The sequence below is a fragment of the Mesocricetus auratus genome, unplaced genomic scaffold, assembly GCF_017639785.1.
Source record: "Mesocricetus auratus isolate SY011 unplaced genomic scaffold, BCM_Maur_2.0 Super-Scaffold_100010, whole genome shotgun sequence".
Lineage (NCBI taxonomy): Eukaryota > Metazoa > Chordata > Mammalia > Rodentia > Cricetidae > Mesocricetus > Mesocricetus auratus.
This window is the reverse complement of record NW_024429194.1, coordinates 15,137,988-15,165,862: the sequence shown is the minus strand read 5'-3', so window position 1 is coordinate 15,165,862 and position 27,875 is coordinate 15,137,988. Positions and strand designations below refer to the sequence as shown.

Below are 27,875 nucleotides of genomic sequence, written 5' to 3'. Positions count from 1 at the left end.
TTACTGTGAGTATTCTTTTCCATAATACAAATACATATATTATATATAATATATATGTACACCTTTCCCACACGCTTGATTCATTTTCACATTGCCTGTCTTAAGAAAAACAAAACCTTCATAGTTTTCGTGCCATTTCTGCTTTCTTCAGAATGCCTTCCTCCAAGAAACAAGAAGTCATACGAAGCAGAAGTGAGACTACAGAACTTCTGCTTTCAAAAGAAACAGAAAACCAGCCCACCAGTCAGTTCAGTCCCATATCTAATCATTCTGTCACTCTATGAATAACTTCATGATTCTTTAAAAATGTAGTGATAATGGAACTTTACTTAACTGCAAAAAAACCCTTGTCAATTGGATTCACTGTAAATACACAATGTTACTATATTATTGTTAAACTGCTCTGAATTAATCATCTGTTTGGAAAAAAAGTCTCAATTTATCATGCTACTTTGTAGAGAGAAATATTGAAAATGATACTAAGTGGTGCATGTTTATCTTTGCATCTGCATATTCCAGATAATGTTATAGAGCTAGGAGTCACTTCTCAGCTACATCAACCCAACATTTATTCTACCGGGCAACACATTTCCACAAAACTATTTTGAAGTGTCAAAGGTATAAATTAAAAATAATGTTTGAGTGTGAAATTTTTAAACATTTCAAGCCAAGTTTTGTAGTAATAGCCTATTGATGCACTCATGTTAATAATATATGTTTTAATGAAAGAAGAATGCTTCACTGTGTGGGAACATGATATAATCTTTGGTACCAAGAGCAATTTTACCATTTCTCAATTATCGCTCCTTTACAATGGTTCACTCTTATTGAGCGGCATAGTTTGGCTGGTACCTGCTACACCGTTGATACAAAAATCCAGAGATTTAGAGCTTTGTGAAACAAAACAAATAAGACAAATTTGGTGTGGTTGCTGTTTAAAAAAAATAAAAGAATTTTAGAAAGGACTGTTTGATGTTTATTTTTCTCTGTTTTGATATGTATTTGCCATTTCTGTACCTCAAATGATTCCTATTCACCCCATACCCAAAAGAAAACAAGTTTCAGAAGACCAACAAAAACACAAGCAAAACACACACATGATCATTCTCAGTGTCCTAACTGAAGGCATTCCCTCAAGTTGCTTCATCTTATGGATTTCACTGCTTGAGTTCTTTTCCTTCTTCATTTCTGCGGATAAGAATGTTTTAATTTCCCAAGCTTCCTAGTCGTGGTGCTCCAGAGTTCCTCTTCCAGTGTGCTTGGCGTTACAGTGGCTGCCCCACAGTGGCGAACATATTTGCTTTGCTAATTAATGACGAGTGCACTGTTGGATCTTGTAAACACTACTGATAATACATTCAAACTGTATTCTTCATGGAAGTGGCACTTACTAGGACCCTTGAAGTCAGAATATTTTATAGTTAGAGCACTTGGCAGGTTATTTCATCAGCTGGTGGCAGATTCCCACGGACTTCCATTTCAGCTATGCAGTCAGAGTGGATGCTGAATCCCGGCCTCGTTTTGGATCCTGTTTCTATATCTCCAGAAGCATCTTTAGAAAAAGTTTGTGTCCAGTTTTGATCCTTCGAAATGTGCTTTATTGCTTCCTGCACTTCCCTGTAGTCAGCTTTAGCGCTCCTCTGTTGTGTAGCACATTCAGTGTTTTAAATTCTAACGGCATTCTGTGAGGGCTTGCGTTGGAAAAGTATCTATATTTTAAGTCATCGTAGTAATGGTATTTGACGGCTTTTCCATTCAAATCCTTAGGGAAGGGCCAGAACCCATACAGGTGAATTTCATCACAGAATCTGGTGGCCAGTGTGTACATGAGAAGGCCTGTGCTGGGTCTTTTGATGGGCACCTTGTTGGTCAGCCAGTAACTGGGAGAAACAAAACCAAAAGTAAGGCAGAAGAAAATGTTGATCAATATATAGTATAGTCTATAGAAATCACATCATGAAGCAAACACAATGCACAATTATAAATAAACTTTTCAGCGATTGCTGAAAATCATATCTATGTACTTAGATAAGTTTATACTTCCAAGTTTTCTTTGATGTTTATTATCTTACAGATTCTTGAGTACATAAAAACAGCCAGGGGACTAAAAGCATAGGTTAATTCTGCTCTATAATAAAAAAAATCCAGATTAATTAGGGATCAACATTTATACAATGTTCAGAGTAGGACTTCTCAGAAAGGTGTAAATATAACTGAACATTGACAGCATCAAGGACCCAGCTTTGATTTGATCATCAGCAGTCAGATAAAAGGCCTGGCATGGTGTGCAGAGACAGGTGGATCCAGAGTCTCATGGTCACCTTGCCTATCCTAATTGGTGAGCCACAGGCCCCTGAGTCCAGAGAGAGACTTTTCAAGAAAAGAAGGAAGGGAAAGATGGAGAGAGAGAGATAAAGACAGACACACAGACACACACACACACACACATACACAGACACACAAAGAGAGAGAGAGAGACAGAGACAGAGACAGAGACAGAGAGACAGAGAGAGAAACGTTCTTGAGTAGCAGCACTGAAAACCGACCTCCAGGCTCAAGAATACACATGAACAGCTTCAAACACACAATAATTATGACAAATTTTTCAACTCCAAACATAAAACCATATTGTACTGGTGGACATTTCATTACCTCAACCAACATAAAACAAAAACAAAAACAAAACAAGTAAATCAAATTTTATAATAAACTAATGACATAACTTGACATTAACACTTTTTATTGATAAAATAGGTTCCCTGACAATTTCATGCACCTTCTGTTTCCTCTTACCCCACATTTTTACTCCCTCCACTTCTGTCACCTGTTAATCCTCCCCACAGGAACTTTCCCCACATTCCTGCCTTTTTGTTTTGTTTTGTGACCCCTTGGTTTTTAATCAGGACCCTGAGTTTCTTTTTTTTAATAGGCTAAATGTACATCTATGGTGAAAAATATTTCATAGTATTAACTTGCAACAATAAAAGAACTGCTTCAGAATGTTCAGATCCATTGTTGTCACATTTTGCTGGCCTGAAAAGCATGCAAGCCCACAGTTAATGGTCGCCTTTAGAGGGAAGGGAGTTTCCAATATTTCTGGGCACACTCATTTCCTCAAAGAAACGGTGTCATGTCAAAACAACTAAAAGGGGAAGAGTGTGAATTTCCTGATGCTGTAGACTGGTCTTATTTAAAAACAGCATACTTAAAATATGCATGTTTTAAATTATTGCTTTCACTATCATCCCAAACTTCCAGAAATATCTTTCTAAATGTGAAGATGCAATTTTACATACTGCCCATTGCATCTTTTACCATGTTACCTTCAGCTTTTATGTATTATTTGCTATCTCTTTTTAAAAGTTTTTGTATGAAATATATTGTCTATATGTTTATTTTTTGTTTTTATTTATTTGTTTGCTTTGCCTGTATGTATGTCTGTGTACTCTGTGTAATAAAGACATACTTGGTGACAATGGAAGCCAGGAAAGGGCATCAGATCCCCAAGGGCTAGAGTTACAGACAGGTGTATGCTGCCAGATGGGTGCTAAAAATTGAACACAGGTCCTCTTGAAGAGTGACCCATGCTCTTAACCCATGGGCCATCTCTCAGGGTCTCCTTTTAGGAGATTTAATGAGACTTTTCAAAGGAGTTCAAATATATTTTGAGTATTGACTGTGAAAACAATCAAAAGAAATTAAGTGCTATTTTACTGCAACAGCTTATAAACATAACTGTCTTCAAAACTGACCCAAAACATGCAATTGCAAATAGGGAAAACGGACTCAGCCTTGTTAACCTCTAGACCTTCCTACCCTTTCCTGTTTATCTAAGGTGTGATAGGTATGACAGTCAGCCATCCATCCCAAATACATGCATTTCAAATCCCCAAGGACACTGCTGCAGTCCTTTCTGGCCTCTTTGTGAGCATATCTAGAGGGGATTTCCTAAATTTGGAGGACCCACTCCTCGGGTGGGTGGCACTACATACACCATGGGTTAGCAATCCACACAGAATTGTAACATTTAATCCTTCTGCCTGTCGCCTGGCCCTTCCGAGCTGTTTGAGCCCCCAAATAACACACAAGACACTATTAATTATGAAGCTGTTGGCTGTTTGCTTGGTTTCTTATTGGCTAGCTCTGATTTGATTATTAACCCATAATTACTAATATATATTTTATAAGAACTTATCTTTTTGAGAATGCACTTCTGAGTGCCCATTGCTCCTGGGAGATCACATGGTGAGAGCTCTCCTCACTACATTTCCCAGAACCTCCTAGACTCCTAGTCCCACCTATGTTGTTTCCCTATTGGCCAACAGTGCTTTATTGAAACCAATCAGACATATATTCACAGAATGACGTCTCCCAACACAGAATAAATGGGAAAAGGTGGGAAATAAATGTGGAAAGCAGAGCACAAGCTTTCCCTTTTCTCTGCTTCCTGGAAACTCGTGCAGTGAACTGAGTTGCCATGCCTTCTCTGCCTTGATGGACCTTGGAAACTGTAACCAGAGGAACCTTCCATTAGGGATCTTTGTCATGGACTGAAAAGCTGATATAATTAGTCTTAAACCTTCTGCTATTTCGTTGGTGTTAGCATTCAACTCGGCGTCTTACATGTGGCAGAAGAATGTTCTAGTGCAACAACCAGCCCATACACATTTATTTTCCAGTTTTTTTCATTTGACAAATGCTAATGCTAAATATTTTGAGACGTGTAAGGTATTTGAAAAGCTTTAATTGTTACTATTGAGCTTCCCTGTTTTCAAAATATAGGATTTACAAGTTTTTTAAAAAGTAGATTTATCTGGACCCTCTTTTGATCAAAAGGTAGATAACCAAGTAGACTCATAGCCTGTGTGTTGTTAAATTCATCCAGTAACCAGGGTGATTCTACTGTTAAAGTCTAATATGACGCCTTTAAGAGGTCCACAGGTCACAAGGCTGTGTGTGTTCTTGTAAAACTGATGTTTGTAACATGATATGATGATTCTTTTATGGTTTGTGTATAGTCACAGTGGTCAGGTGGTAAACCTGATAATTTTAAAAAGATGCTTGTGTTGCTTCAACTGTTGAAGCTAAGCTTAGCAAAGCAAATACAAAGTCAGTCTGAGCAACGAATATTCCCATCAGTGGTACTGAATGTAAATGTTTGGCAGCAATAAAAGTTATACTGAACTATTTCTACAGTGAGAATCATGTTATCAGCAAGAAACAATATAATAGTTTGCTATTTTTGACAATTAGTGTACTTTTTATCAACAAATATGCTCTATTATCCATAAGAAATCTCTAGAAATTCTTGTAACTATAAGTGGACATAAATATATGGTAAAGCAACATTTGTAAGCCACATTGTTAAGTACAATGCCATTAAGAAATGCTGAAAGAAAATTATTTACCAAAGTGCTTCAAAATAGGGTCAGAGAGTAAGAACCTCCAAGAATTTTTTTGCTCAGGAGTTATTAATAGCATACTTCAAAAACATTGACATTGCAGCAAAGAGTCCTAAAAATGTATTCTATTTAGAAATATAGAGTCTCGGAAACTTGTAATCCTAGTAAATTGATTTATGAAGTTAACATTATAGACTGAATAATTTAGCATTAGCAATGTTAAAAGAGAAGTAGCCTCATTAATGAGGTTTGGCTTACATCACTTTGGTTTGTAAAGAAAACCTAAGTATTCATTGTCCAGTCATGTTTGCATAAACAATGCAAGAAGAAAGCTATATGCTTATTTTTAAATATGATTAAGAAAGTAGGAAATAAATGATGCTATAATGTAAAATAAGTTTACAGAGAATTTAAACCAAACCAAGCTGTTCCCTTCCTTGAAGCCCCTTACAAAAGCTTGATGTGTGTGGGTATTCTAAACGAAACACACAGATCTAAAGATTCAAAGCTCAAATCCATGTTATCAGAGAAAGCATGATATTTGCCTTTCTGAGTCTAGATTATGTTATAGAATGATTGTTTATAGATCCATCCATTCATTTGTGATTTTTTTATAATTTTATTTTTCCTAACAGGTCAATAACATCCCATTGTCTAAATGTACCACACGCTCATTGCCCATTCATGGCTTGATGAAAGTGTAGTTATGTTTCCATTTCCTGTTCATTATAAATAGAACAGAAATGAATATGGTTGAGCAGGTATTTATAAAGTAGGAAAGATGATCCTTTGGCTAAATGCCCAACATGATACAGCTGGACCACGTAGTAGCTCTATTTGTAGGAATTTTTGAACAACCTTCATACTGATGTTTATAGTTGCTATGGCAGTTTTCACCAGCATAGAATAACTGTTCCTCTTTCTCCATGTCCATACCAATCTCTGTCCTCACTTGGGATTTTGCTCCATAGCAATTTTTTTAAATTTTAGTCATTAGGATAAGGTAAATTTTCAAAGTGGTTTTAGTTCGACTAAGGATTTTGAACATTTCAAAATTTTTTTTCTTAGATGTTTGTATTTCATCTCTTAAAACTCTCTGTTTAGGTCCATGCCCCATTGCAACTGAATTTTTTTCCTTAAGATTTATTGATTTATTCATTCATTCATTATGAATACAGTATTCTGCCTATACAGTATGGTGTCAGAAAAGGGAACCAGATTTCATTAAAGATGGTTCACCATTTCTGAAGACCAATGATGGAATGTGAAGCTATAAAGCTGTTGATATTACTTGGAAACTTATCCCTGCTGATTAGATTTCATAGTGCTAAAAGGTACACTGATCACTACCAGGGGACAACAGCAATTATCAACCTTATGAGGCTCTGAATCCTGTGAATTACAATAACAACCACCCTGGAAGGACACGCCCAGCAAGGCAATATTCACACAAATGTCATAGGAGTATCCAATCACTTCTTTCTAATTGTATTAATGTCTGCTTCACAAGATAAAAATCCTTACATAACACCACTATTAAAACCCAAAACCCATGACTCATAAGTCATAGGCCGTAAGAAGTATACTATAATAATTATTATTATTATTGTTATTATTATTCTGATATGTAGACACAGTATTAAAATAATTCATAATGATTTATTGTTGTAATTTTTGAAGTGGTACAAGAAAGATGCCATGTGACAGAGTTCAAGTGAAAGTTTTCGCTTGTTTGTTTGTTTTTAATTAGGGAAAGGGATCGTAAAAAGGGCAAACAGTGGGGGAAGACTGGCTTCCAGGGACAGGAGCAGTAGAAAAGAGGCAGAGAGAGAGAGAGAGAGAGAGAGAGAGAGAGAGAGAGAGAGAGAGAGAGAGAGAGAGAGAGAGAGAGAGAGAGAGAGAACGATAGAGAGAACGATGGAAGGTGGACAGGGCCCTTTTAAAAGGGAACATTGTGAATGTGTATAGGTGATGCTGTTAGTGGCTGCAGCTGAGGGCATATTCTGTCACAACCCCAAGGACAGGCCAGTTCAGATACCTGAATCCTAACACTTATTACTACTCGCATAGATAAAATGCACCTCTCAAAATGCATCAGAGATTTTGTTATTGTTGGATTTTTTTGTTCCTTTGTTTCTTGTTTTATTTTAGTTTTTACACTAATGATAATTAACACAAAGACCCACAATAAGTTATCATGAGAGAATGAGAGACTGTGGAGAGTGTACCCCTAAAGGGAGCACAATATCCTATGACTTCATTACAAGGTTCACTGCTGAGGAGGAGGCAGGCAGAAGGTAAGAAGCAGCTGTGGTGGCTGACTACAAGGAAACAATGTTTTCCCAACACCTCAGAACACTTGCATACAGGAACACAGTGACTGAGACCACATGTCTAAGACCCATGCAATCCCAAGCCAAATAAAATTCCAGCATGGTGGGAAGGAGGTTGGCAAGAATTCTCACCCCCAAATGAGAAACTACTGGCAGTTGACAGCACAAATTGGACTCAATTGGGATTTGTTTGTTTGTTTCTTTGCTTCTGTTTTTGTTTGTTTGTTTTTAAATGAAAGCCAAATTTGGGTGGATATGAAAAGGTTTTGAGTAGGCTCAGAATGCAAGGAATAATGTTCTCAAAGACATTAAAATACGTTTAATTTTTAAATCCAGGACACACATTTAGATGCTATTGGAGGAATGCATACCTGTTAAGAATATGAAAAGCAGAAGATTCCCACCAACCAGTGACTACAATGACTTCAGGAATCTGTCACAACAAGTGTTCTTTTTTTCCCCACCACAAATCTCAGTGTGGTGCCTGGTCCTTTAAGAGAGTAGTCACTGGAGTTGCACAGGGAAGAAAGCAGTCCATTACTCCTGAAGCTCTCCCACTGGGCAGAGTTAAATGGTCATCTGTGCTGCTGTTTTCCACTAATTTATAGTCCTGTTTAGTACCTAGCTCCTCCATGCTTTTTGTCACGCAGATGATCCTTTAGGCTAAATCACATTGTGTGGAGTTTCCCACCACATTTCTAATGGATTTAAAGGATATATTTTATTTTGGTGGGTTTTTATTTTTAAGGCTCTTCTCTGGACCAAGATAGTCATTCAGCCCATGATGGCTACCTCACTTACTTTTACTATTCCCTGTCTCACCTAATAAAGCTCTTCTCCAGGTTTTAAAGGATGTCTCTCTAATCCTTTAAGGCATCATTCATGGCTCTTGTTGCAAGGACTGCAACTTTCCAGTGATCTATACCTCAAAGCTGTGTATAGGGAAAGCTCACTCACCAGGGTAATTTTGTGACACTGCCTCTCTGGAAACAGCCAATGGGTTGTTCTGCTACTTCTTAATTTGCTAACAAGACTGACAAATGAAGACCAAAACTCCTTTGATTTACTTGAGAAAGAAGAAACTCAGAGATCCTCATTTAAGCATCCCAGGAAAGCTAAAAACACAACCACAACAACAACAAAAACAACACACTACTCTGATCATTCATATTTTTATGTCCTTGGCACTTTGTGTAGAACAGTGGACAGTAGAATGCTTCCTTTGTGTAATATTTACTCCTGTCCTGAACATGGAGTCTTCTTGGTTTTTAATTAAAGCATTGTGGATGAAAAGACATATGTTTTAAATTGACCATGAGTTGAATGTATTGTTGCATATAAATATCAACTTTATCAAGCCTCTAGACATTTCCACACTTGTATCAATCCTGATAACAAAACTACCTGAATAAATAATGAGAAATATAGTAACTTCAGAAAAAATAGAATTTTAGATAAATCCATCTAGCATATACTATCGAAATCTAATGACATTATTGACACTGCATGGGCCAATCTAAATTACTGATTTGTTATTTCACCAGAACTTAATTCGGTTCTTAAGAGAGCAAGGAAGGGACATTCTTCAGTCTGTTTGCATAATCAGCTGGGTAATATCTGTCAGTTCTACAATCTACACTCCAAGAACAGTTTTTAAAATCACTGCCTCGAGGCGGTAGCACATGCCTTTAATCACAGCACTTGGGAGGCAGAAGCAGGTGGACTACTTTGAGTTCAAAGCCAGCCTGGTCTACACAGAGAGCTCCAGGACAGCCAAGGCTACATAGAGAAACCCTGTCTTGAAAAAAACAAAACAAACAAGAAGACAAATGAAGTCATTCCTGAACTTATCCATACATATACATGCTGACATCTAAAAGCAACTTTCCTCCCTTCTTTCATCTATTTCTTCCCTTTTGCTTTTAATATTACAGTGCAAACCAAATACACTTTACTATTGCTGGGCAAAATTTACTTAGAAGGTTAAGTGCAACATATGTATTATTTCTTTTTTTTTTTGTTTTTGTTTTTTTTTTGTTTTTACGAGACAGGGTTTCTCTGTATTGTTTTGGAGGCTATCGGTCCAGCCCGGCCTCGAACTCACAGAGATCTGCCTGCCTCTGCCTCCCGAGTGCTGGGATTAAAGGCGTGTGCCACCACCACCCGGCAACATATATATTATTTCTAACTAGGAAAAAGTTATAGGTCCTTTATAGTCCGAATAAATAGGTCCCGTCACTGCTCCACACATGAAATGTCACTTCTTACTAACCAGACAGCTTATTACTCTTCCTCCAATACAACAGACACTTTCCTAAAGCCAACTAAAATCTGGACTACTACAGAAGGCCATATTTATTACAATGAAATCCAATTCTGTCAATCTAGGAAGAAACTGCTTCACCTGTCTGGAACCCAGTTATTAATATTTAGCATAGCTTAATGTTATAGAGATATAAAGAGATGGCAATCATGAATGAATACTTCATGGAGATTGAACACATAGTGAACAACAGTTGTTGACTCAACATGTCACGAAGGAAACTATTCTTCAACCCTATGTACAAATCCTATGGCAAAACTTCTTGCTTAGAAATCATCTTTTAGAATTATATTTTGGCCAAACAATTGTGATGATGTCATTTCATTTCAATGCATGTGTTTCTTCAGGTTTTGCTTAGTCTATTAAATTCCATTGGAGATTTAAAATATTTTCATGAAATTGTGACAAATAATCTAAATATGCTTCAAGCTTACCATTCAGTTGTTAACTTTTTAGAGATACAACATCACAAGTCAATACATATGCTGGTGAATTATTCTTATTTTAAAATGGGTAGTCTTAGATATTTATATGATAATTATTTCAAATAATAATCACCTGATAAGTCAAAATATGTGATCATTTTAAAGAACTACAATTTGAAGAAAGAAAACAAAAACTTGCAATTTCATTGTACAATTCTATTGTTTTGTGTTTACCTTTCAGCAAATTGGCAGGCTATGAGTATCAATTTGAATTTATTTTAAATAAGCATCTTAGCATTTTGATGTAATAGAGAAGAACTTAAAATCTGGTATCATTTTGAAACTAGTAGAGCCAAGATCACAATACTTTTAAGGACTCTGAGATGGCTTGGGTTGCCACAAAAAGTACAGTTGGCATTAAATCCCTTAAGGAAAAGAAGCAAATATTCCAACAGGCAGTGGTGGCCCATACATTTAATCCCAGCACTTGTGAGCTCATAGCCAGCCTGGTCTACAGAGTGAGTACTAGGATAGCCACAGCTGTAACAGAGAAATCCTGCCATAAAATTTTAAAAATCAATTAGTAAAAGAAGGAGAAGAAGAAGAAGGAGGAGGAGGAGGAGGAGAAGGAGAAGAAGAAAGAAGAAGAAGAAGAAGAAGGAGGAGGAGGAGGAGGAGGAGGAGGAGGAGGAGGAGGAGGAGGAGGAGGAGAAAATGTTCCTGCTGTTGATTAATCCTCATGCTTCACCTATGTGGTAGGAATGAATAGATCCTAAACCTGCTTCTACTGTGAGGAAGCAAGTGAACAGAGAAGGGGTTTAGCATGATTTACAAAGCTAAGAATATATCAGGGATAAAGCACAAACAGTTTACTCAGAGTGACCAAAGTACTAAGCTACTGAGTATTTACTGCGGGGAGACAGAGGTACACTCTCTATTAGGAGTTTCTGACATTACCAGTTGATGATCCTATAGAATGAAGGGCATAGGTAGCACCTGGTCTTTCTTTGAATTTGCAGTTATTTCAGTTTCAAACAGCAAGGACTGGGATTCCCCAAATTATCTAGATTCTTCAACGTGGAAGAGAATTGATGGAGAAAAATGAAAATATGGCCTTCTGGTGATCATCAGGCTAATGTCAACAGTACTGTGGTTTATGCATGGGGCTTTTGTAGCTTATTTCAACAGTAAATAGACCCCAGCCTTACCAGTGTGCACTTTCGTGTTAAAAGGTGAGTTTCTGGTTTAAGTATGCTAATATTTATTCAACCACACTGCAAATGCCAAAAGCATAGGCCTTGTACCAGAGCATAAGAATTGCGCAGTGGATTTCAGTAATGTGGCTTTAAATATTTACAAATTTTCCTTAAAATAAAAGAACAGATTTGTAATCTCTAGAAATCATGTATTATTTCAAAATTTTCTTGTGTCCTTTGTATGAACGTTCTTTATTAAGAAGGAGGATTTTCTAAATAGAATCTTTTTGCACAGAAGCCTTTCATATAATATAGAAAAAATTATCAAACTTTAGAAGCTTAATTCATTAAGAGTATAGCGAACTCATGCAATGAGAAAGTATGGCAACATTCTTGAGACTCAAAAATCTATCTAATCTTCAAGTAGAGTAAATTAGAATAAGGATGCTACAAAACAATGCAACCTATGGAATAATCTTTCTCCTGTATTCCTTGGGGTCTAAGTACACAATTCCTTTAACTTTAAACACAGTGGCAAATCCTAGATCAGATTATACAGTGCTGGTTTTTATCTTGTGCCTCATACTTCACTAATGAACTATTACTCTAACTATTGGAATTTCATTTCATACTCACGGATTCACACCACTACCTGATATGCATAATATCTCATGGTGAAGTCTACTGTATGAAATTCTATCACTAGAGATTAAATTCATGGCTCCATTGGGGGAAAATGGATTTGCTCGGTTGGCAAGCTAGCTGTCGGTAGTCTATGAAAGATATGAGAGGAGTGGCTCAAAAGGGAAGCCGAGGGCACTGTTCTCACGTGTGTTGTCAGTGTCTGTGGTGGAAACATTCCTCAGATGATTTATGTCAAGCTAATATCCTGATATCATTGACTGGGAAGACATGGCACCATCATCTCTCAAAAATAACACAATCCAGCTTCAGTATATGTTTGCAATACAAAAGAGAGATAAAAGTATGTCTCCATACACATAACAAATACTATTATGCTTGAAAACTGCATTTGAATATGAATTAAACATTGCATACAAATATTTAGAAATTAAACAGTTTTTCTTACTTCTCAAGATAGGAAATGGGTGTAGAGTGTGTTTTATGTTTCTAAAGGATAACTAACTATTGCCACTTTCCTGGCAAGTCTAATTCATAACTGCATCCTAAATACCTAGCCTTATACTCCCAGTTAGTGTGCTTTTCACTTCTCGTGAAAGAAGCCCCTTTTCACCTCATAGGTCCACCATCACAGAAATCCAAAACTAGAACAACTGACCAGGGTGTACCCAGACCCAGATGTTATATCCATAACACAACATCTACATCTAAGGCTCAGTTAACAGCATAGAAGGAGGTAGAAAGATTCTAAGAGTCAAAGAATCAAGAAATGTGCTGTAAGTTATGTCTTCTATAAATAACAGGGAAGCTACAGCCAAGACATATCAACAATACAGCCATGTAAACAGGAGCTGAGTGTTGACAGCAGTTTATGTGCCAATATGTATGGATGGGAGGGATTTCACAGGGCCCAACACATAGATGAATATTTATAGATAGTGAATAGCTGCTGTGATGGGGGGAACTAGTCTTCACCAGGGATAAGAACTCGTTATCACATACCAAGTGGTCATCCCTGAAAACATATGCAGACATACAATACTAAACAAACTCAGCAGATTGTGAACACACACACACACATAAAATTGTGTGTGTGTGTGTGGGTGTGGGTGTGGGTGTGTAGTGGGGGGGAGTTAACTTGATAAGGAGTGGTTCGAGGGGAGTGATGAGAGGGTAATGATATATAGGTACATATAAATGAAATTTTAAACATTAATATCCTAACTGATACAGTAAAATCTTTCTGCCAAGTGAGAGGAAAGTAAACAACAATATCCAGAAGTACTATCTATATTTTAAACTTCTGAAAAAAATAAAAATGAAATTACCCAAAGCGAATGAGTGTTTCAGATCATTACATCTTGGATAGAAAGATGTTAATGAAGGGGAATTTAAAAAAGCAATTATCTATGGACAGTTTCTAATTGTACTTAAAATATTTTGGGAAATCTTAAAAATAATACTTGAAATTTGGAACTAGCAAATGGAATCTATAGCAAACTTTAGAACGATGTCATGAACTCTGTGAGCCCTTTAGTTTAACCCGGTTTCCATCTGGGAGAAAACTAAGTACGTAATTGGAACTGTACAATGAGGAAGTACTGACATCTAAAAAGTGAAATGCTGGACACAGACAGGGACCGTCATTTGAACCATGAGGAAAGATTAAAAGGAGGCTAATGTTACAGTATCTCCTCAATGACATTTATGAGATCACTTCTGATAAACAAAAATCATGAAAGCCTTGGATTGTCCTCCCAAGGCTGAATGGAAGTAAAATGATACACTTATCTTAGGACATGAAAGATTATAAAAAGAGGAAGCGGTTTGAGGGGAGAGAATTAAGCCACCCAAAGATTTAGTAACATTAGGTTAGGTAGTGGGGGGGGGAGTGTTTATCCACGCAAATGTTTCATTCACATTCCAAGAAACAACTCTGAGACCATACTTCCAGACATCAGAAGTAGATTTTCCCAACAAGAGTCAATTTTCCTGTGAAAACAATGTGTAAACAGTTCTAATGGCTTGTGGTTTCATTTTGACTGCACTGGGCTGTTTACAGATGAGGAGCTGGATTGAAACTCGCTTCAAAGGGAAGGAGGGCCAACAAATGTAGTCTTTATTCCTTTCAGTGTTGTAAAATTCTCATCAGCAAAGTTCACAAGTTCCTTAAAGTTTTCCCAGACTTAAAGTTTCCTGTCAGAAAGGGCTCAATATAGGCATAATTCTCAATTTTTATACTCTCCATAAAGGATTACAAGATGGTAGAAAATGCTTACTTAGAAAGCTGTGCTGCACTTCACACTAATTTATCACTCAATAAAGGAATATCTATGAATATGTAAATGGAGGAAAGGGTTTTGGTAGAGAGAAAAATCCCATGAAGGAGTAGGCCTTGGCACCGGATGCATATTGCAAAGATATGTACATATCTGGAAGGCTACTGCTACATACTCTGCTCAACCAGATATGTGAAGGGAATCACCTAACAGTATTTTACCATTGAAATTTTGTCACATTATAAGACAGCATATAGCTTTTATTATATCATATTTTAATTAAAGTACTTTTTCATGTCACATGCAACCTTCAATGCTGAGATGCCAACCTCATGGAATCAATACTCCTCCCCATTACTTTTCACTCTTTTAGGTGGAGTCACCTGATTTACAAGTCACATCTATAGGATACCTCATCAATAGTCAAACCTTACTATGTAGAAATTTAAAAACAGTGTTCCTGTTAAGAAAGGAAACAATAAGAATTGTAGCCAAAAAGATAATTGCAATCTAGCATATGCTGCTTTTTGCTGTGGCATACTGCAAAGTAAAATGAACTACAAAATCAGGCATTTCTGTGATAAACTATTTACTTGACATAGTCTCATTATGAGGTTTGTTATAATAGTTGACTGAAGTATATTGTTGAAAGGCATTAGGTGAATACCTTCACCACTGTATAAAGTAAATCAAATGACTCATGGACTAAAGATTTCAAACACTAAAATATTTTATATTCATTTTTTAAATGTTGTTGATAATATTTAAGTATTTTATATACAAGTTCATCATCAGATGTGTGATTTAGGCTTTCTTTGTTTTCAAATTGTTTTCTTGATCAAATGCCCTTTCATGACCTCCATTGATAACTGAACTCACACACTCACACACACACACACACACACACACATACACACACATACACACAAATGTAGACATAATAAAAACATACTTCCTATTGGATGATGACATCATCCTAAAATTGATTGTGGTAATGGTCAACTAGTCATCAAAATGAAACCCATCAGGTTTTTATAGCTTCAAAGTATAAGTAAAATAAATCCAGAAAAAGATGTTATAATAAAAAGGTACCACCATGTGGTCATACCGGAAGTTTCTGTGTCAAGCATAGCACTTCCTCGTAGTGTCACAAGTGGTCTTTAGTGCTTAAGAACCACATGGGTGGGAAACATAATTGTAAAAATACCAAGCAGTAACTGTTTTATAATGGAGGCTGTGTAGCTGTCAATCAATCATCTCCGTGCCTGTCTACTGATTACAGACATAGTTCTATGAGTCATGTTCCTCAGAGTGAGAGTTAAAAACCAAATATTCCAAAAGCGACAATGAAGTTTAGTATGGTGGCTCGTATCTGGCATCCCGGTACGTGGTATGTGGAGTTGAGAGGCTCTTAAGTTCAAGGCCAACATGTGCTACATAGGAAGACGTAGTAACTAGTAATGGGTGGGGGGACGTGAAGGAAAAAAAATGTCCATTTTCTTGAATAAATGGAAAGCTTTGGTTTTGTTTTGCGTTTCTAAAGGGGTCATACCCAGGTTTCCCTGGTTAGCTTGGAACTTGGGATCCTCCTGTCCCTCTATTCCTGGTATGATAGCTCAGTTTCACATTCAACTTTGGCAGCTTGGTAGCAATGAAAATCAACCTAAGTCAGCCCTCAGGGTAAGTACTTATTACTGGGTTTCAGATTTCAATGGTATCAGGGTAAATATTTTACTTCAGGAATGCAGAAAGAACTGAGCCCTATAATACAAGTAATAGAGTGAATTATGAACTTACAGACAGGTGAAATTCAATGTACCATATTGCTATAACTACATTATGAAGGTTCAACCACATTATTAAGTCCATGCCCACAGGACACCTAACATGAGTCTGAGTTGAGTTTAGCTACTGTTTTTGTTTGGAAAGTTTGATGAATGCTTGTCTATATTGTACAACTAGAGCTTGAAAATACTCTGGCAAACAAAATAAAATAAACGAGCAAACAAAAAACTCTAATGTTTGCTTTGTTGTTATTTGGGAAATTTTTAAAAGCTGAAAAACCAGTTGTGAGACATCCATCCATCTTTACTGTGAACTATACAATTCAACTTAATATACCAATCATGAAATTCCTGGGAATTTAGATCACGAAGACAACCACAGTCTTCATACAATTTGATTCCTTTTAGCTATACAGATAGAGTAAAAATTCAGCATGGAGAGTCACAAATGTCTTTTCAGCAGACACTTTGAATAAGAATACAAGCTGATGGAGAAAATTAGCTCAGATTTCATAACAATAAAAATTTGAATAGGGTGAAACAAAGCTCTCTAGACAAAGACAATGTGATTGAAATGGCTTTTTGTTGTGATTTCCCAAGAGGAATATTTCCATGACAGAGCATCTCTAATCCTTTGTTTAAGGTTGGTTTTACATGGGGAAAAGAATCTGAAGACAGGCAATATAGAGGTATTGCTTTACAAAGAATGTGTGCAGTATTTTTGACCATCTTGTTAGTAGATTCATGTAACTGTTTTGTATGTGACCTCCAATTCCTTGTATAGAATCCCATTATGCACACGTTATGTGTCAAGCACAGAAAACAATAAATGAATCTGAATTATAGAAGGGCTCAGAAAATGGTATTGATTTTCACTTACAGACAAGGAAAATTTAAACTATTAGTAAATCACATATTGAAGTTTTAATAGTTACCTAACTAATATTTCTGAAATATTTCCGTGGTTATTATAAGATCTACTCACTGAAAGTAATGACAAATGATTCAGCACTAATGAAAATCCCTATTGGAAACTCCAAGAATTATCCAGAATCCTTTAGTTTGAAGCTTTAGCAAAGATAAGGGTCTGGTTAAACTCAGTGGATCACAATATAAATAGGATATGAATAAAAATATAGAAAGGAAATTGGCAGGACAGAAAGAGGTGATAGCGAAGAAGATAAGAAGATACGAGAGGCTGGAATAAAGAGTAATCAAAGGCATTATGTACATGTATGAAATCCTGAAACTATAAATGACAGCATTATAAAAGGGTTTTCCATTTCTGTTATGACAGCTGTGGATGAGAGCAAAGTCAGGAACTCAGCTTGAAGTCTATGTTTAATCTATGTAGATAAACAGAATCTAAAAAATAAATGTCTACAAGATAATCAATCATTTCTTTGTCTGAGTCAAATTGGAAAACACACAGAAAGTGTTCCTTAATGTGGCTGTGTTCACAAGAGAGCTGGGGCCTGGGGATGTGCTGTTGAAGTAGAGAATGTGCCCAATGTGTTTAGGCCCAGCACTCAACCGTCAGTCCCACAAAAAGAGGCATAAGGGTGATCTGACAACACACCATTCATCTTGTTACCATGCCATCAAAACTGACTGCATTTTCAGAGCTCTATTATATCTGAAGGGCATTCTAGCTGGAGAAAAACAAATTTGGAATTTTGATGGGTCTAGAAAAACATAAAATTGGTAAATATGCTTTATATAAACTAAAGAATGTGGGACCACCTTACAATACTACATGACATTTTTTAATCAGTTTTGCCTGCAGTCTGCCCCAGCCAATCTCCTTTTTTTTAAAATCGATTATGTATTTAATAACTGATTATATATCCCAGTGTTGGAGAATATCACTGGTCTACAAACAAGAGCTCTACAGAAGCCTCGATCTTCAGTTGATTCGTCAAAGCAAAGCTGGTATAGAAAGAGAAAAAGTTACAAATTGCCTACACATGTTCAATATACAATATTATTCATGATCTGCTGGGGTTGATGGCTAAGTCTTCTGGGGGATATGATGCATGCTCAAGTCAAGTTAGTCAACGTGAAATAAGGAAATGGTATGTAAAGTTTCAAGGTTATTTTACAGTTCATGGGAGTTTTCACCTCTTTTGAAATATGCAGTTCTATGCTGGTAAACACGCAAGCTATAAGCACTTATCCCTCCATGGGAAGTACATACATGTGGTACAGATGCACACGCAGGCAAAACAACCCCACACATGATTTATTTAGAGTTTCAAATAATAAATTCAAACAGTGAAGAACTCTCTTTTTCAGATGTTCCACCGAAATGGCTCAGAAGTTCTGTAACTATTTTTCGTATGTTGACATAAAAACAGTGTGAACTTCAGAGCTAAAATACACACAATATCCCTTCCCCTCTCAGATAAGAACTAAGACAAATCTGCTCCCACAAAGTGTTTGGCAATCAGGGAGCAGAAAAAGTCGGGGGTCAGCTCCCCTCGTCTGCATGTCTAATAAACAGCATTCTGTAGGAAAAATGGCACAGCCAAAGTATCATGCTCCGTGCAGTTGTATTCATCCCATGGTGGAAATAGTGAGAGTGTTTTTATAATGAGACATATGTATCTCTGTGACAGCTGCATGGCCACAATATGCTGAAGAGGCTCAAGTTGACAGGTCACATCCTGAACTGCACATTCTGAGTGGCAGCTGGGAGATGCCAGAGGGTTTCCTCACACTGGGTCAGCTCAGCATCTAGTGTACATCTATTATAAGCTCTCTTGGACTCAGAAACAAAATGTGCTTGTCTGCATGACAGGAAGAAACCCAGGTCATATCCTTATCACTCTAGTTCTGCTCTAAGTAGCAGTGACATTCTAGGCAGAAATATCTCTGACTCTACAAGAACAGCACTGCGCCATTCAGGATCACAGTGCCCTGTGCTGTATTGTGACAACTATTTACTGATGCCAGATACAGTGTGAGCACTAGGAAAACAGCAGCTACAGTGAATAAATCCTACTTAGGAGTTTAAGCTTCAGACAGAAATCTCTATATACAGTTATGAATGAGTGTTTGTGTGAGTGTATTGTGCATGTATGCGTGTGTTTGTGAGTGTATGTGTGCGTTTGTGTGAATGTACGTGTGTATGTGTATGTGTATGTGTATGTGTATGCAAAACTGAGACATTTTAATTTATAGTTCTAGAATACTTCTGTGGTTACAACTGAACAAACACGAGCCCATGCCCACTGGTTAAAAAGTAATTCCCTATTTTTGTTGTGGGTCTCCTGTATAACACAACTGGGGGCACATAAATCAACCACCTTAGACACTATAGTCAGGCGAACGGTAGTGAGTCGGTATGTGCTAGTGCAAGGACCATGTCTCTGAGCCCTTCAGAGTTACTCCTTTGTGCCAGACACACAGTCTTTTAGACCACTCACTCAGAGCACCTGCAAGAAAAAAATCTCTGCACTTGATCACTGTCAGTGTCATTGGTGCAGGATCCTCGGCTCTACTTTTCTTTAGATGAGATGTTACAAAACAGTGTTTCTTTGACGATATCTTGAAAAGATGTTCCTAGCAGAAACCAATTGTTTTGGTGTTAGCTGTACGAACATGAGTTTAGATTACCAAGCAGATATTGGCAAAATAAAGGTTGCTGAGGCAAAAGGCCTAGACTGAGACCTAGATCTCATCACTTGCACTATTTCCAGCTGTCTAGAGCCATGTCACATGAATAATTATGAACCGGTCCGCTTGAGAATCTAACTACAAAGGTTACAGAACTCTTCAGGTAGACAACAGATCACAAAGTGCATGGCAGATTCTTAGCCAACAGGCATGCTTCCGGATCTGAAGATGTCAGACTGTACTGTCCATTGACAAGAGTTTCACACCAGAAGTAGTTTCCAGTGACAATTTGTCCTCAGGAAATTGTGGAAACTTTTAATTAACTTAATTGGAATAAAAAGCGAATAAAGCCCTGATTTAGATCTTTAAATATGCTAACTATGAATTCTGACACATTTAACTACAAAGCAGTCAAATAACTGCAGGCCAGGCAACTGTAGGTGTGGGGAGGCTTCCAAACTGTCATGTGACTAATATCCCCCACACCAGAATCTTTGTCCCCTTGGTACTTAGTCTCACTCCAACACTATGCCCTGGCCTCTGACCCATCACACAAAAGTTTCAAGAACCTGTGGAGCCCATGAGGAACTTTGTGAACCAGGAATTGTTCCTCAGACTTCTTCCTTCTAAATGGAACACTTTTTGTTAAGTTTGGTCATTTATCTTTTGCATTGTCCCCCACATAGATTATGAACATAAACTCAGTCATTTTGCTAATATAAACACACATATCTTTTCATAACTTCATCACTTAGATCTTCCCAACTTAATGTTTTAAGATTTCTGTTCAACAGATACATGTTTGTTGAATTCTATTTTAGCATAATAATGAAAAACAAAGACTGTTAGCAGTGAAATATATGTACTGGAAGAATGGAAAGTTGTCACATTAGGATTACAGCTAAAGAAATAAAGCTATCACTTGCCAAAATTAAATCAAGAACAGACAAGCCATTTAAATAGACCTAAACCCCTATGGAAATAGAAGAAGTCATCAAAAGTCTCCCAACCAAAAGAAGCCCAGGTCCAGATGGCCTCACTGCAGAATTGTACCAGAAATTCAAAGAACAGCATATACCAATTATTCTGAAAGTATACCATGCAATAGAAGCAGAAGGGTCTTTGCCAAACTCTTTCTACATGGCTTCAATAACCATGATTCCCAATTCACACAAAGACACAACTAAGAAAGAGAACTTCAGACCAATATCCCTCATGAACATTGAGGCAAAAATACTCAATAAAATACTGATACATCAGATTCAAGAACACATCAAAACAATCATTCACCACAATCAAGTAGGTTTCATCCCAGGGATGCAGGGATGGTTCAACATATGAAAATCCATCAATGTAATCCACCATATAAACAAGCTGGTAAGCAAAAACCACATGATCATCTCACTTGATGCTGAAAAAGCCTTTGACAAAATCCAGCACCCCTTCATGATAAGGTCTCAGAAATATCTAGGAAAACAGGAACATACCTAGGCATAATAAATGTTATATACAGCAAACCAACAGCCAACATCAAACTAAATAGACAGAAACTCAACACGATTCTGCTAAAATCAGGAACAAGACAAGGCTGTCCACTCTCTCCATACCTTTTCAATATTGTACTTGAAGTTATAGCTAGAGCAATACAACAACAAAAGGAGATACAAATTGGAAAGGAAGAGGTCAAACTTTCACTATTTGCAGATGATATGATAGTTTACATAAGTGATCCAAAAAACTCTGCCACAAAGTGGCAGGATAGAAGATCAACTCAAGAAAATCAGTAGCTCTACTATATACAGACGATAAAAGTGCTGAGAAAGAAATCAGAGAAACAACACACTTTACAATTGCCACCAACAACATAAAATACTTTGGGGTAACACTAAAGAAACAAGTGAAAGACCTGTATCACAGAAACTTTGAGTCTTTAAAAAAGAAAGAAAAGAAGACATCAGAAAATGTAAAGATCTCCCATGCTCTTGGATAGGTAGGATCAACGTAGTAAAAATGTCAATCCTGCCAAAAGCAATCGACAGATTCAATGCAATCCCCATTAAAATCCCAGCACAATTCTTCACAGACCTTGCAATAACAATAATCAACTGTGTATAGAAAAACAAAAGACCCAGGATAGCTACAACAACCTTATTCAACAACATCTGGAGGCATCACCATCCCTGACTTCAAGCTCTCTTATAGAGCTGTAGTCCTGAAAATAGCTTAGTACTGGCACAAAAACAGACAGGTAGACAAATGGAATCAAATTGAACATGTATGAACATCTGATCTTTGACAAAGAAGCTAAAAATATACGATGGAAAAAAGTAAGCATCTTCAACAAATGGTGCTGGCATAACTGGAGGCTGGCATGTAGAAGAATGTGGATAGATCCATGTCTATCACCATGCACAAAACTTAAGTCCAAATGGATCAAAGACCTCAACATAAATCCAGCCACACTAAACCTCTCAGAAGAGAAATGGCTGGTACCCTTGAACGAATTGGTACAGGAGACTGCTTCCTGAACATAACACCAGTAGCACAGACACTGATGTCAACAATTAATACATGGGACCTCCTGAAACTGAGAAGCTTCTGTAAGGCAAAAGACACAGTCAACAAGACAAAAAGGCAGCTCACAGAATGGGAAAAGATATTTGCTAACTCCACATCTGACAGAGGGCTGACCTCCAAAATTTACAAAGAACTCAAGAAGCAAGTCTCCCAAACAGCAAAGGATACAATTAAAAGTGGTCTACAGAACTAAATAGAGAATTCTCAATAGAGGAGGCTAAAACGGCTGAGAGGCACTTGAGAAAGTGCTCAATATCCCTAGCCATCAGGGAAATACTAATCAAAACAACTCTGAGATACCATCTTACTCCTGTCAGAATGGCTAAAATCAAAAATACCAATGACAGTTTAAGCTGGAGAGGATGTGGTAAAAGGGGAACACTCCTCCACTGCTGGTGGGAGTGCCAACTCGTACAGCCACTTTAGAAATCAGTATGGAGATTCCTCTGAAAAATGAGAATCATCTTACCACAAGACCCAACAATTCCACTCTTAGGCATACACCCAAAAGATGCACATTCATACAACAAGGACATCTGTTGCACTATGCTCATAACAGCGTTTGTAATAGCCGGAACTTGGAAGCAACCTAGATGCCCCTCAACTGAAGAGTGGATAGAGAAAATGTGATACATTTACACAATAGAGTACTATTCAGCATTAAAAAAAAAAAAACCAAAACAGTGGAATCCGGAAATTTGCAGGCAAATGGATGGCATTAGAAGAAACCATCCTGAGTGAGGTAACCCAGTCACAAAAAGACAAACATGGTATGTACTCTCTCATATATGAATTTTAGACATAGATCTGGAGAGAGTCAGTCTACAACCCACGGCCAGAGAGTCTGGGAAACAGAACCTTCATCCAATGACTGATGGAAGCAGAGGCAGACTCCCACAGCTAAACATTGAGCTGGACTCAAGGAATCCAGTGACATAGAGGGAGGATTGATGAGCTGGTTTAACCCCCAGAAACAGCTGACCCGACAAGGGTTAGCTCTTGAATTCCAGACTGATACCTGTGAATCCAGCCTGGGACTGATCAAGACCTCCTGAATGTGGGTGTCAGTGAGGATACCTAGGCAATCTATGGGGCCTTGGGTAGTAGATCAATATTTATCCCTGGAATACAAATGGACTTTGGGTGCCTATCCTACAATGAGAGATGCACTCTCACCCTTGACTCTGGGGGGGAGGGTCTAGGCCCTGCCCTGGATGAAATGACAGACTATGGACACCCCCGTGAAAGGCCTCACCCTCCCTGGGGAAAGGTGGGGATATTGGGGGGGGGGTTGGTGGGAGGACGTGGGAGGAGGGGACGGAAAGGGAAAGGGACCTGGGATTGACATGTGAAGCAACCGTGTTTCTAGTTTAAATTTAAATTTAAAAATAAATATTAAAAAAGAGAAAACAGAAAAAAAGAAAGAAAGTTCTTTACCATGTTCCCCTCTTTCTGTCTCAAGTGTCCTGTCTTCTTCCTCTGGTTTCTAGACCTCAATTCTGCTCTTCATAGGAGGCTCAAAAACCCCATTGGTTATAACATTTAAATAACAAGTGTATAAGTAAGTACTGTACGGTCTGTGTGACTTGTTAGGGTCACAGTCCTGTTGAAGCAGACAGATGGCTCTTCACCATTCCTAGCCATCTTGATCCTATGCCATCATTCACACACATTTCTTTCTCCTCTGTGTTTTCTCCACTCTTTAATGTCCCGTTGCATCTGAAGTTCAGGCTAGCTAAATTGGTCCTAGAAACTCACATCTGATAAAGATTCAGGGAATCCAAATAAAAGGCTGTATTTAAAGAATTTGCTTCATGCAAATATTGGTCTAAATTGTCCACCTTATTGTTTCTTGTTTTTTAGCACTTAGGAATTCATGAACAGGTGATAGAAAATTAGGAAGTAAAGTATTGGTGGAGATTAAAAGGTGGAGGTGTAAGCATAACAGGAATGTATTATAATCATATTTAATTTTCAAAATTAAATTAGTATAATTAACATTGCCAAAACCTCAACATGTCACTATTACATCACTTTTAAGGAAGATAAGTTATGTATTCTTTTTTCCTTAATCATGCTTTACCTCAATCATTTTTTCAATAAAGTTAGATATACACAATAAAAAAATTAGGACATGAAGAATCCATATATCAGTGTCAAAAAAACTTGACTCTATTACTAGGATCAAGAATCAAAACTGTATTTGAAACACTGACTTGGAGAAATACTTAGGAATGGTTTATCTGTGAATTCTACAGAAGACCCAGGTTAGTTTATATATATTTTGAAATACTGTTTAAATAGATACTGAATGGAAACAAATAACTAAATATGGTGTTTATTTAGACTCAATGTAGGAGGTTTGATAAAAGTCAGTTCCCAACTTAGGTTTCGTCTGTGTTCCCGTTAACTCTATCTAAACTAGGCCTTCTTTGGAAGGTCTTGTAAGACACCACAGGCTTTGCAATTATCACTGAAATATAAAGCAGTGTATCTGGGGCATATGCCTGAGGGAAGCCTTCCCAAAACCTACAAAAAAAGATTGAAGATATTTCAGTATCACAGATGCTTCCTATTGAAGATATTTCTGCATCACAGATGTTTCATTTTTCAAACATGCTTTAGACAACAGAAACTGACATAAAAATTAGAAAGATTTCCTGTCTCCGTCAATGACACAAAGTAAGAAAGATGTTCTTATTTCCAGATTTGATGATCTTTTTCAGTTTTGTAGGATTTGCACTAAAATGTGTCCTGGAATTCTAACTACTCCATATACCTCACTAACTCCCCACCCACAGTCCTCTCTGTCTATTTATGTTTTTATTGGTCAAACCTAGATATTAGTGAATCATACGAAGTTAGACAAATCACCCAATAAATATTTTACAGGCTCCAGTTAGCCAATAAAACTGGAATTTTTTAAAATACTGATTTGGTGTTGGTACTTCTAACTAAAAAAAATCTCTAATAAGGTAATTTTCCATTTTTAAAAAGAATAATGTTCCTTGATTAGTAAGTGGAAAGGTTACACTACACAACCTTGAAGCAGGTTCTCATTGTTCTTGTTCCAATTTCTAGATGTTCTGATGTGTTCATTCATCCTCTTCCACGTGTCAAGGTTCATTCATGCTATCATTCTGTATCAGGGAATTACAACCTGCTCTCCAGGTTCTTAAATGCCACCTCTTAATGAAAAATTATTGATATGCCCTAATGAGCCTAATTCTTCCCTTTATATCATTTTGGGGTATTTAGCTATGCACCCCCTTTTTAAGCAGGTTTTAGACTTTTACTACAGATTCAAGGTGACAGAGATGAAAATTTTGCACTTGACAAATTGTCTGCTTTCTGTAAGTGTCCTATAGTATTAGTTATGTACACAGCATTGGGTATATAATGTGTCCACAAGCAGAAGGCAGAGTTGAAAACAATGTATCTTTTGATTCTTCGTCTCAGGCCAGAACCATGCATATGAAAGACAATGTTGCTAAAGTCAACTGCATTCCTAATTGTGCTGGTTTCTGCTGATACACGATGAATGACAGGCAGGATTTTACTTCTTTATTTAAAGCTGGCATCTATTATAATTTGAATTACTGTATTGAGCTAGAAAATGAAACCTACTATAATGAATTTATTTTGTATTCTAGTGCAGTTATAAACCTTCATACTGAAAATTATATCAGATAACAATCTATAACTATAATCTGGCATTATGTCACAAAATTTTCTCAGTTGTCATATGCCTCATTTTCTCTGCCTAGACATACAAAGGTCCCAGTTACTAATTATAGCCAATAAGTTCATATCTATTAGTAGATAGAATTGTACTAATGTTAAAATCATATTTTTTTGGGTTATTGTACATTTAAAGTCACTTTCTCACAGAGCTATGAGATATCATCACAGTCAAATATCACTAGGTATTTATTTTGGAAAAGTAATAGCCATTTTTCTCAAATATAAATAAATTGTGTTATGAAAAGGAAGTCCAATGAGCAGAACACAGACCAGACAAGCTATTACTGTTCTAATAGTGAAATAAACGTGGTCACTTGAAGTTTGAAAATATTCCATTCCATAAAAGATAAATATTGAACAACCAGGTTTTTGGGATAGTGTTATTACTGAGAGCTGAGATTAGTTTTTCACTAATTCACTTTAAGTCATGGCTAATCTCATCAAAAATTGGCCGTCACTCCTATAAAAGGTTTCAGTTGAATTTCAACATGGGACCAAGCCATAGTTGATACTATGAGTGACAATAAGTATTTCAGAAATAAACTGTAGAGAAACTGTCATGGCTCACCAGCACATCATGTAGTCATTGCATCTGCCAAGTTTGAAACGGATGTATTCCTTTGAGAAACATTTTATGCAAATTTATCCATTATTAACATTCACCAGAGTGGAAAGATAAACATCAATTGTAAGTATTCAGCCCAAATTGAGTGAGATACCGAAATAAAATGGAAAGCAAACACAGACATTCAGACTTCTTTCTGAAATCAAGGCAGTACACAAGGTATACTCACTAAGCTTTCCAATCAAAATCCTTTTACTGATTTCAAGATACTTTGCTAGAAATAAACTATTGAATTTAATGAATAAATTTCAATGCCATTTTAATTTATGCTAAGACATCCTTAGTAGTCAATTTGCTCTAGAAATTCTTCCTAGTAACTTTATATCTAACTCGGAGGCTGACCTCAGCAAGCCCTTTGATGTGGGGACTCTTAATAACTGATATTTGAAATCTGAAGAAAGAATTAACAGGCTTTAAGTCATAAAGCTACTAAAATGTGAACACAAAATTACAAAGTCTGAGCCCTGAACAACTATGGAGCTGCATCTCTCTGCACTGATATTAATATAATTACATTGCTTTAGGTGTATCATATCATTTCAAAATCAAATGTTTAACTCTTCAAATGTAAGGAGTGATGAGTCCTAATTGCAGCATTTTGTGGCATTTATTGATAAAATAAAGATAGTAACAGATATGCTTCTAAAAACCTAAAGCAATAAAGTACTTTCAAAATCAAATATAGAAAAAGGTTAAGCAAATAGTTTTCCTTACTAAGTGTAGCCTGGATTTTATTAAATTTCACATTTCCATGATAAATGTAAAATCTGATATCTTATCTACTAAAATTGCCGAATCAGAGGTCTTATTTTAAATCTTCAAGAGGAACACCTATCAAACAGAAATTAGAAATAAAAATTAGAAATAAAAATAATTTATTGACTTGAAGTATGTATAATTAGAAAAACATCTAAGAAGATGACATCA

At 36.8% G+C, this 27,875-nt stretch overlaps 1 protein-coding gene across 1 annotated transcript in view; it reads right to left on the bottom strand.

Annotated features, from left to right (window-relative positions):
- Positions 1-27,875, bottom strand: part of St8sia4 (ST8 alpha-N-acetyl-neuraminide alpha-2,8-sialyltransferase 4) — a gene marked incomplete in the record, with an annotated part of 86,797 nt that overhangs the window by 2,181 nt on the left and 56,741 nt on the right. Inside the window, 1 exon segment of the mRNA XM_040752971.1 lies at positions 5-1,880. Coding sequence (XP_040608905.1) covers positions 1,598-1,880 — 283 coding nt within the window.